Raw genomic sequence first — 11,422 nt, forward strand, 5'->3', positions numbered from 1 at the left:
TATCATTTAACACATTAATTAACGCATCAATAATGGCAAACGTTAACAATAATGGGTCCATTATTGTTAACGTTTATTGCATGTAATGACATTTTATAGGTTTTGATCAACTTATAAGTTCACTAGGCGCGCTTGCTATAGTCCGCCATTAATTTTTGCCACCTTAACTTATAATCCAACCTTCCTAATTTACTTTAGTCCTCCAATTTTCTGCTCCTTGGTTTAATCCTTTAATCCCTAATCCACTATTTATCCATTGTGGTTGAAATTACTCCCATGTTCGGCGTCTAAAGGCACTTGAAAAATTTTTTACCTTAACCTTGAATCGTTTAGATCTACCATTTTTGTATTAACCCTTTGACCTCAGAAATAATTTTTTAGCCATTTTTATTTGGCGCTACAACAGCAATATTTTAAACGGTTGGTAATCCTCGAAACATTTAGTATTATTAGTAATTCTGGCATTTATCTCGAGATATTCAGTATGACAGAGCCAATAACTGCCAATCGTAAAACATTTATCAATTGGTATTTAGTTTTACTATAATATTAGAGTTTATTCCCTGGATTATTTTCCGTAACGTAGCAATTACGTACGTCATCACATTATTTTATTTTTTTTATTTATTTATATATTTAAATTTTATATATTAAAATCGATAACGAGTCATCGTTGTTATCTTGTTGAAAGTTAAGCTTGTGTTTCAAATCTTGCGTCGTTTAAATTAAAATATTGAACACATGCCTTGTTGGAAATGTAATAGATTATATCATACATTACTACATTTACTACATTTACTACATTTACTACATTTACTACATTACTACATTTAGTTGCCTCTTGCTATCAATTATTCGCGTTCAGTGAAGTATATTTGCTTTAAATCTCGACATGTTGTCATGAGATCTTTTTACATTTCCTTATGGATTTAACAACGGCTGTATTGTTATAACTATAAATATATATAAAGAGTGTTTCCAAACAAATTCATATATAATATTACTGTTTCATATATCGCATAACTGAATTATTTATTACATCATTGGTGTATCAAATAAATATATATAACAGTATTTCCAAACAAATATATATAATATTACTGTGTCATATATCTCATAATTGAATTATTTATTACATCATTACCGTATCACAATAAATATATATAACAGTATTTCCAAAAAAATCTATATAATATTACTGTTTCATGTATCTCATAACTGAATAATTTATTACATCGCTCATTGCTGTATCACAATAAATATATATAAGTTATTTCCAAACAAATATATATAAAATTATTGTTTCAAATATCTCATAACTGAATAATTTATTACATTACTGGATCATATATAGCATTTCTGCAGCTCACTGGCAGCAAATTTTCCGCAGTGTCGAGGAATGCAGCTTGCAGAAAAGTCGGAACAATTTTTTTTCTATCAGTTCCTGGTCCGTGGAACGTAGGGTCATGGTTCATGTGAACCAAGGCTTCATTTGCATACAATGTATATATAAATATAATTTTTGTTCAATATATATGTGTAAATAAATATAAAAAATCTGCAATGTATTAATCCCGGCACATATAGGGACCCCAGAGCGTCAGTCCCGCTTCTGCCTTTGCGGAACCTCTAATAAAAATTTTACTGTACCAATTTAATTCTAAGCATTATATAGTTTTATTAATTTATTTTAAACTACTTTATCGACGAGACTTAATAGTAACGTTCTGTAAGATTATTCTATAAGTTATACTTCTGATTTAATATCTTTAAAAACTATTTAGACTTTTTCTCTTATAGACTGTGTCCAGTTTAAATTAAAATAATTGCACGTATGGTCATTATTAGGAAAAACATTTAATAGATGCCTATGCAATTATTTTTGCGATTATATAGGATCAATTATTCCAGTTGAGCATAACCGAGGTTAATCTATCGGGATTAATATTCTTTCGGGATTAATAATATCACAAGTAATAGTCTTTCGGGAGTAATAATTTATCGGGATTAAGAATATTTCGGGATTAATTACCCCTCGAAATTAATAATCTTTCGGGATTACCACTCTTTCTGGAGAAATAATCTCTCGTGATTAATAATCGTTCGGGATTAATAACCTTTTGGGATTACCGATCTCTCGGTATTAATAATCTTTTATATAAATAAGAATCCCGTTATCCTCAATCCCGTAAACCTGGATCTTGTTTGCGCGAATCCTGTCATAAATCCTGTCACCCAAAATCCCGGTAATAACTATTCGATTATCACATTTAAACTTAATAAAAACATGTTCAAACCCCTCGATAAAAAGCATTATTTGAAATTAAATTTGAATTTACATGTTTCATAAATCTAATTTATATCGTTGATCCAACTCTCCTTCAATTTTGCAATGTCTCGCTATTTTTGGTAATAATAAATTGTATATAAAAAATATAAATATATAAATCCCTATATATCGCAGAACCAATCCCAAAACACCCAAAATTTAACAATAATACAATGTATAATATAAGATAATATAATAAATAAATAATATCATTTTAATTATACGCCCTTATTATATACACAATACGTCCTTGAGTTTATTGTTTTATTGTGGAATAAATTGGGGAGGAACGGCGATCGTATATCGCTGATATATAAAATATCGCTGATATATATATCTGATATATATATATATTTTATATATCGCTGATATATAAAAGTTAGGAAGAAAAGATGGCGGTCCAACGTCTGCTCAGGTGAAGGGTGATCCGGATATAAGAAAATCCCAAATGGACCACTTGGTAAGTATATTTCATTTAGTTCGATATCCAGTACGCAGACTTAATTGAAATAACATTGAATTCGTATAATTAAATTTTTTCATGTAATATATTTGGCACGTGTTCATTGAGTTAGTATTATTCAGGAATTTCATGTAATATATTCACCCCATATTCATTCAGGTCGTCATATACATATATTTTATATATACGTTCAGGACATTCATTAAAGCCCATAAAATTCATTTAGCTCATGCAATGCATTCAACGCGCATTCATTCAGTTTTTATAGTTCATAGAATTCATTCAGTTCGTAAAATATAAGGTATACAAGTCCTAGAAAGCTGCAAGCATCCTAAAAAGTTGCACAAGCTCTAAAAAGTTGTAAGAGCCATAAAAAGTTGCAAAAGCCCTAAAAAGAAGTACAAGTTCTAACAAGTTTGTTGTAAGTTGCTTCTTCCAAGAATTGCATGATAGTTAGACCTGCAATTCCACGAATATCAGCATTGACTTAACTTACAGCTGCCATAACTTTTTTAAAGTTTATCAGAAGGCCATCAAGTCTCATCGTCTGAAATCAAGGACCTTAAAAACAATAAAGTCTATCTCGCACAATCAAGGTCCTTGAAGACAATCAAGTCTCTTTGCCTACAATCAAACAACATTAAGACAATCAAGGGCAATCTAGGGTCACAAGCCAACCCCAAATTCCCCTTTTCCCGCACCCGCCGAACCCAGAACCCCCCTTTTACCCCCGCCTCCACACTGCAGGTAAACCCCCGCGGGACGCGCGGGTTGCCCACTGCAAACAAAGGAAGAAATTATACGGCGGCTCCGTGTGCGATATTTATACGGGCGGGACCCGCCAGGGCCTTCAGTGTACCCTGCGACGCCGAGGTGGGTGCACGCTCGTTTTGTAGTCTCGCTGATTCCAGGAATTATCCCAAATACTCACGTTAATTCTATTGATCATGAAAATTTAATCTACCTGTATTACTGATGGCGCAATGATATTTTCTTTGACACGTTTTAATTATTTTTTATAACGAACTGCAATTTTTTTGAATTGTTAGCAAATTATTAGTTTTCCGAGAATTTTGAAGGTCATTTTTTACCATTTCCAACCGTGTAGCATGTTATTTAAATAGTAGCAAAATTGTTATTTTTTAAATATCATTTTCATGCATTTCCTCATTTATGAAATCAGCATTATCAAGCATATCCTAATTTATGAATTCATGCATTCCATTTTTTTCGTAAATTTCTTCAATATTTTCGAAGTTATTGTAAATTTTTCATCGCTTACGCATTTATATTTTTCTTCCCTTAGTTTCTGTGGCGTTAATTTCAACGTAAACATCACAAATTACAGCGATATGATCGGCCGTAAACTCAGTGCCGTTATTCTAACGGCCGCCTGCACGGCTGTGCTCTTCGCCTCCACTTACGGTGAGCCGTACGGGAATCTTTAAATTAATGATAATATACTATTTTATTGTTATCAATTTAATTATTTATTGATAAAGTGATGAAATTTATTATAGAATTACACATCCTACACATCCTGGATATCCTTAAAATCAGTTACACCCGCCGTATTCAAGGCTGGCTTAGATTCTCAAGGCTGCGCCTAGCCACGGCTAAGGCTTTCCAGGATATGAGTCAGGATCATGGCGATCAAGTTTGTTTCTAGGAATCCCAATAATTGAATGTTAAGCTAATTAATATAAAATTATTCGAGGCTAAAAGAACAACATCGAAGAACATCCAAAAAGCGCTAAATATCTCAATGGATATAATTTATAATCAATATTTAATGATATATAGAATTTTCTATCAATATCAAGTTGGTCTCTAGGAATTCCAATAATTGAATGTTAAGCTAATTAATATAAAATTATTCGAGGCTAAAAGAACAACATCGAAGAACATCCAATAGACGCTAAGTATCTCAATGGATATAAGATATAATCAATATTTAATGATATATAGAATTTTCTATCAATATATTATAATTATATTATTAGGCATCTTAATTAATATAAGATTACCAACCGTATAACGGAACCACGTGACGTCACAGGCAGCGATGACGTCAGAATTCGAGGTGATTAACAGACAGAATTAATTATCCATGGTCATGAATAGGTTGAAAATATTTCCGGTGGTAAACGAATGACTTCCAATAAATTACAATTGACATGGATACAGAAATTCACAATAAATCCTGTAAAAACGTAATTTATCATGACGTTTATAAAACATCAAAGACAGAAAATAAATGATAGAATAACGAATATACCATAGCATATAGCATAGCCATATTCGTATTGGCATTTGTAATTATAGATCACACGTTGACGAGTGTTGTAGTCTTCTAAATTTTAACAATAAATATTTTTTCGCAATTTGTTAATCAATTATTAATCAAATTAGTAATTTTGTAGTGTATATTTTGCCGTATTATTATTGACAGAGACCAGCCTGCACAGAGACCAGCCTGCACAGAGACCAGCCTGCACAGAGACCAGCCTGCACAGAGACCAGCCTGCACAGAGACCAGCCTAAAGAATAAGAAAACGAACGTTAAGAAAAACAGAACCAAATTAATTGAAGTATTATATCAGCCGATACCGGAATTAGTAATAGTTCTGTTAATAATAATAATAAATGATAATTAATATTATATTAGCCAACAACGAAACATACACACGATAAGACTGTGTAGAAGCAACAATAAAAATAACCAGCACTAAAAAACAGACAAACAATTGAATATAGGCAAGAAAACACAAACAAACAGAGGAGCTAATACAACAAGACATCCACACAGCGGAAAATACATTAATAAACAAATATACAAATCTAACGAAACGTACACTCAGTCACACAAGAACGTTTCTTTTTTTTAGACATTCTCATCTCCGAAACTTTATTTTTAAATGATGTTTTAAGTTTCAATAGCAACATTTTATTATTTTTAAATAATCTTATATGTTTTAAATGATGTTTTTTCGTTTTTAACAACATTTTCTCTGTTATTCCTTGACAGGGCAAAGCCCCAACTGCCTAGGATGTTTGTGCGAGGCCTCCTCAGGCTGCAATAGGACCATAGGATGCTCGTCCTTCGCAGGATATCACTGCGGACCATTCCTGCTATATTATACTATACCATATTATATTTTATTATATTATATTATTGTATTATATTATTTATATTATAAAAAAGCGTTTCCTGTCCATGCCCCCAAAGCGCGACCCGAAAGGCAAAGGATGTGACTTACGAATAATTCAAGTTTAAAATAATAGTCAAAACAACTTTTTGTGATAGCAAATGATGGTAAATATGGTTTTAAAAACTTTTTATTATATGACTGTAAAATCAAGGAATGTGTCATACGAAAATTCTCAGTTTAAAATAATTATCCTGATGACGTTGTGTGATAGCCATGCACGGTTAGATACAGCGGTAAAAATCCAGTTAATTAGGATTTGAATTAGGATGATTTTACGTCTAAAAATATCGCAAAAGTAAACAATAAAATAAAATTTTGAATTTATGGTTATACAATACAAATTTTTACAGTTGAAATTTATGGTTTAAATAATGATACTGATTCTCAACTATGTTCGTGGAAACGAAAAAGGCTATATTCGGCAAGATTAGTGTTATATTTCAGAAATTTTAGTGCTAATTTTTTTTCATAAACGTTGATTATCCTTAGAAAACAACAAAATTTACACTTAACGTGAACATTTACGAAAAAAATAACGAAGAAAAAATATATTTTTTCGCTATATTCGAAACTTTTCTGTACATTTCAGCATTTGAAGCCTGCGCCAACGACATCTACTGTGCCGCCGACACCGTGGCTCTCTACCTCAAGAAGTTCGAACAGGTAGAACATCTACTTCAGAATGTACATTTAGATGTGTGACTCAGACAGGTAGAATATCTACTTCAGGATGTAGATTTTGATGTGTACGTCAGATAGGTAGAACGTCTACTTCAGGATGTAGATTTTGATGTGTACTTCAGACAGGTAGAACATCTACTTCAGGATGTAGATTTTGATGTGTACTTCAGACAGGTAGAACATCTACTGCAGGATGTAGATTTTGATGTGTGACACAGACAGGTAGAACATCGACTTCGGGATGTAGATTTTGATGTGTACTTCAGACAGTTAGAACATCTACTTCAGGATGTAGATTTTGATGTGTACTTCAGACAGGTAGAACATCTACTTCAGGATGTATATTTTGATGTGTACTTCAGACAGGTAGAACATCTACTTCGGGATGTAGATTTTGATGTGTGCTTCAGACAGGTAGAACATCTACTTCAGGATGTAGATTTTGATGTGCACTTCAGACAGGTAGAACATCTACTTCAGGAGGTAGATTTTGATGTGTACTTCAGACAAGTAGAACACCTACTACGGGATGTAGATTTTGATGTGTGACTCAGACGTATAGGTAGATCATTTACTTCAGGATGTAGATTTTGATGTGTGATTCAGACAGGTAGGATATCTACTTCGGGATGTAGATTTTGATGTGTACTTAACAATGTGAATTTAGACAATTACATTTTGTTCAATTGAGCATAGACCAATCGCGGCATGTTTTTCAGTGGAAATTAGTACACTGTAACATAATAAAAAAAACTATTGCTTCGGAGGTTATTGTGCGTGTTATGTAGAGATTTAGTTTATAACATCAACCAACAATTTTAACAGCTCGCTGAGTCTCGAAACATCACACTTAACATGCATTCTCTCGAGTCACGCTCATCCATTCTTACACTCGTAGTCACGCTCAATCATTCATACACTCGTAGTTTCTTTCATTCATACACTCGTAGTTTCTTTCATTCACACAATCGAGATCTCCTAAATTCATTCATACACTCGTAGTTTCTTTCATTCATACAATCGAGATCTCCTTCATTCATTCACACACTCGTAGTTTCTTTCATTCATACACTCGTAGACCCAGGACTGCAACGGTGACGGGCAGGTCACGTGTCTGGACTACGCACTCATTCACAAGATCGGGGGCTACGGCTGCCGCGCCCCCCTCCCCCCCAACAACCCCTACTTCCTGGCCCTCGACCACTGCCTCAGTGTCATCAATGAATCATGAATAATTCAGCAATTAAATAGTGATGAACAAGTAATCTATTAGTTAGTGGTGAATAATCCAACAATTAATTAGGATGGATAATTCATCAATTAGTTAGTGGTGAATAATTCGTCAATTAATTAGTAATGAATAATCACTATAGTGGTGAATGATTCGTCAATTAATTAGTGATGAATAATTTATCAATTAGTTAGTGATGGATAATTAATCAATTATTTAGCGATGAATAATTCATCAAGTCGCTGTGATGAATAGTTCATCCATTACTGAGTGATGAATGTTTTTTTTACGTTGTTCTGATGAAAGATTATGATGCTATGTATATGGATAATTCATCAATTAGTTTCTGATGAATACTACATCATGTCATTATGTTAAATGTTTCATGAAGCCTAATTAATGCTAATTATCAGGGCGACTCATAACTCATGTTGCGTGATCTTTGCAATGTATGTTAAAAAAATTGAAAAATAATTAAAATTCTGCTAATTGATCAGCTATGAGATTTTCCACAGAGAAAAAATAAATATAAATAAATTTGAGATTTGTCTATTATAAATTACAAGCGCAAAACGAAAATAATTGTCAATGAACGAAGAGAAACGGCATTTTTTTTAATCAGGAATGGATTTATATATTACTTGATGAAATATATTCATGCGAGCGTTTTATAATTTCATAAATATTTCTTTGAATAATACTTACATACTAAATTACTTGATTTTTCACAGCAGTATTATTTAATTAATTTAACGCTAAGTGGAAGAATGACCGTGTTTGTGATTCATTCGTTGTTTGTTCACTATAAATGATTTAATCATCATTGTAATCAGGCATTAAGAAAATATATTTGTGTTATTCTGAAAAACAAAATTGTTTGATGATCCTTCCGAATTGTTAAATTATGAAAAATTTCTTAAAGGGAACTTTTGGGACACAAAAATCTCAAAATTTTGCTTTTCCTTTCTTTCCGCGTGTCTAACGCAGTAAACAAATTAAACAAAAATTAAATTAACAGATACAAATTTACATGAAATTAACATTTTTCAGCAATATGTACAAGGGTTTCTTTAAAAAACTGAATTTACAGATCATTTTTTGCATTAATTGCGATGTGTTTGGACTCATTTTGAAGCTGCGAACAAGGCGCGTTTAACATAGCAAAAAATACATTATATGAATGTAATACTTCTTTTGCGAAAGGCAGTTTTGAACTTTTATAAAATGGTCATTTTATATAAATATATATATAGATTCACATTTATCGTGCCTAACTGCTAAGTTTCATAAGCATCTTTGTCACACTGTATTGTTCGTAGAAAGCAGCTCCAAGTTGCAAGGATGCGCTTTGATTATAATAATAATAAATAATAATAATAATAGCGGTTTCAGCGTTTATTAGGCCGTAGGCCTGTCGCCGATTCTTAACATCGCAGAACATTCACAGCATTTCGCGGTCTTGAACTCCCAACTCACTGCTACAATTGTGCTATGCTTAACCGCCCGGCCTCCTCGCCGATTCTGACCAGAAACTGGCGCACAGAGCTGGGATCGAACCCGCGCCTCTCTGCGCCAATCTTGGTACTCTGAACTGTAACCACTGGGCCACCCTACGTATTATACGTAGGTACGTAGCTGTAGGCAAATTTCAGACTCAATTGTCTGACTTACATTTGATAAACGTTACTGAGCATCCACAATACCGATGTACAATACCGAAAAAATTGTGATATACCGAAAATATATATTTTTATTTCCTCCGAGGCTGTGAATTTTTCAAAGTAGCTTTCAAGCGTTTTCTTTGTCTCTAGCTGGAACACCCATTGACAGCTCGAAATAGCCTCGGTTGACATCTTTGCATTTCAAGTTTCAAATAAACACTTCATACTGAAGAAATTCTCTTTCTTCTGCTTCATCTTATATAGAAATCATAATGATCACCGATCACCGACATGTGGAACAGCCTCCCCAATGACATCGTTGGCGCTCCAAGTATGAACGCGTTCAAGAACAGACTAGATAAAGCTATGGAAAAATATATGTTCAGATTTGAAATGCGTCGCTCCTTATCGAACCTGGTGGTAGTCTAGTAGCTACTTCAAACTATCGTCAGTCATGAAAAGATCCGGTCAAATGACACGAGTTTAGATCTATGAACAAGGCACGAAAAGGAAAAGAATCGGCGACAGGCCACATCAGGCCTACACTTCAGCGCCGACATCACTATGTTATGTTATGTTATGATGATGTTTCTAAGTATATCTAATAAATTAAAGGCTTGAAGGGCAAGTCTTATGAAGAAATAATAACAATTATGAAGCTTCCAAGCCTCAGTTATCGACGTCTGCGTGGGGACCTCATTGAAGTATACAAGTATACTCATGGTTTAAACAAGGTCCCAGAAGGATTACTAGAATTTGAAACAAGAACCAACACCAGGGGCCACGACAATAAACTAAAAATAAAACTACGCAGCAACTTGTCCACGCGAAAACATTTCTTCTCGCTTCGAATAACCGACATGTGGAACAGCCTCCCTGATTAAATCGTTGACGCTCCGAATATGAATGCGTTCAAGAACAGACTAGATATGATATGATGACATAACGGGACGCCTGCGGAGACACCACTGCCTTGCTTCGAATGGACTATCATATCCGGAAATACGCTAGGCGTTTCTTTCAGGGCTGATTGGTGCACAAATTTAGTGGTGCACGGCTGCGTACCCGACATAACTATGATGTGATATGATGATATTCGATCCGGTAAAGCGGACATGGAAGATTCCGACGATGCATGTTGGGGCTTGTTTTTCTCAGTTGCCACTTAGTCCGGGAGTCGAGAAGAAAACGGACTTCGTCGAAGACGGACGTACGTGAGTAGCTCTCTTTAAACTAATCAATCGGGTTTAAACTTCGGCCCGAGACGGACGTAAGTTACTGTGCTCTGTGCCCGACTGTGAAAATCACATAAATATAGTTGAATATTTGATATTGTAATTATTGATAGGTGTGTGGAGCAAAAGCTTGAGGCTAGAAGCTCCTTATTTATCTAAACGATGCCGGTGCGTCGGCAGAAGCGGCGGCCGGCGTAAGGGGGGCAGTTCGTCTATGTCTGATTCAGACGGGGACACCGGCTCTTCTGCGACTGCATCATCAACGCTACAGAAAACCTCCCGTAAACAACCAAAGCATTCACAGGATTCAGGAAGACCCTCATAGCCAATCATTGCCAGTTGCTGATGGAGATGGTTCACTGCCAGCGCCGAACAGCTCGATGTGCATTTCCGATTCCAAAACCTCCAACATGCCAACATTAGCTGACCAACTGGGTGAACTGCCATTGCCATTTGCCAGTCTTGGAAGATGTAGAGGAGGCCAGTTCTGGTGATAGGCTTGGTGATCCTGGAAATCTGGAATTGGAAACTTTGAGGGTTTTACCTGTCTCAGTGGACCTAGTCAGCTCCCACTTGACTCAGGGGAATCTGAAGGTGAGAGCCTCTTGAC

General features: G+C 34.5%; 1 protein-coding gene across 1 annotated transcript; it reads left to right on the top strand.

Annotated features, from left to right (window-relative positions):
- Positions 1 to 3,571: 3,571 nt before the first annotated feature.
- On the top strand, positions 3,572 to 8,758 carry LOC108677014 (invertebrate-type lysozyme 2-like). Its single transcript, XM_018165162.2, has 6 exons — positions 3,572 to 3,665; positions 4,099 to 4,217; positions 5,821 to 5,923; positions 6,216 to 6,237; positions 6,494 to 6,667; positions 7,770 to 8,758. Exons 2-6 carry the CDS (start codon positions 4,145 to 4,147, stop codon positions 7,914 to 7,916), a joined length of 519 nt encoding a protein of 172 aa, XP_018020651.1. The 5' UTR covers positions 3,572 to 3,665; positions 4,099 to 4,144; the 3' UTR covers positions 7,917 to 8,758.
- Positions 8,759 to 11,422: the final 2,664 nt, after the last annotated feature.

The sequence above is a fragment of the Hyalella azteca genome, unplaced genomic scaffold (genome assembly GCF_000764305.2).
Source record: "Hyalella azteca isolate HAZT.00-mixed unplaced genomic scaffold, Hazt_2.0.2 contig14410, whole genome shotgun sequence".
Classification (NCBI taxonomy): Eukaryota; Metazoa; Arthropoda; class Malacostraca; order Amphipoda; family Hyalellidae; genus Hyalella; species Hyalella azteca.

Excerpts from the sequence above, each read along its gene's own strand:
- LOC108677014 (XM_018165162.2), top strand. The coding sequence starts at position 4,145 with ATGATCGGCCGTAAACTCAGTGCCGTTATTCTAACGGCCGCCTGCACG. Across the intron at positions 4,218-5,820 it reads GCTCTTCGCCTCCACTTACG|GGCAAAGCCCCAACTGCCTA; the intron begins GTGAGCCGTACG and ends ATTCCTTGACAG. Across the intron at positions 6,238-6,493 it reads ATGCACGGTTAGATACAGCG|AAAACAACAAAATTTACACT; the intron begins GTAAAAATCCAG and ends GATTATCCTTAG.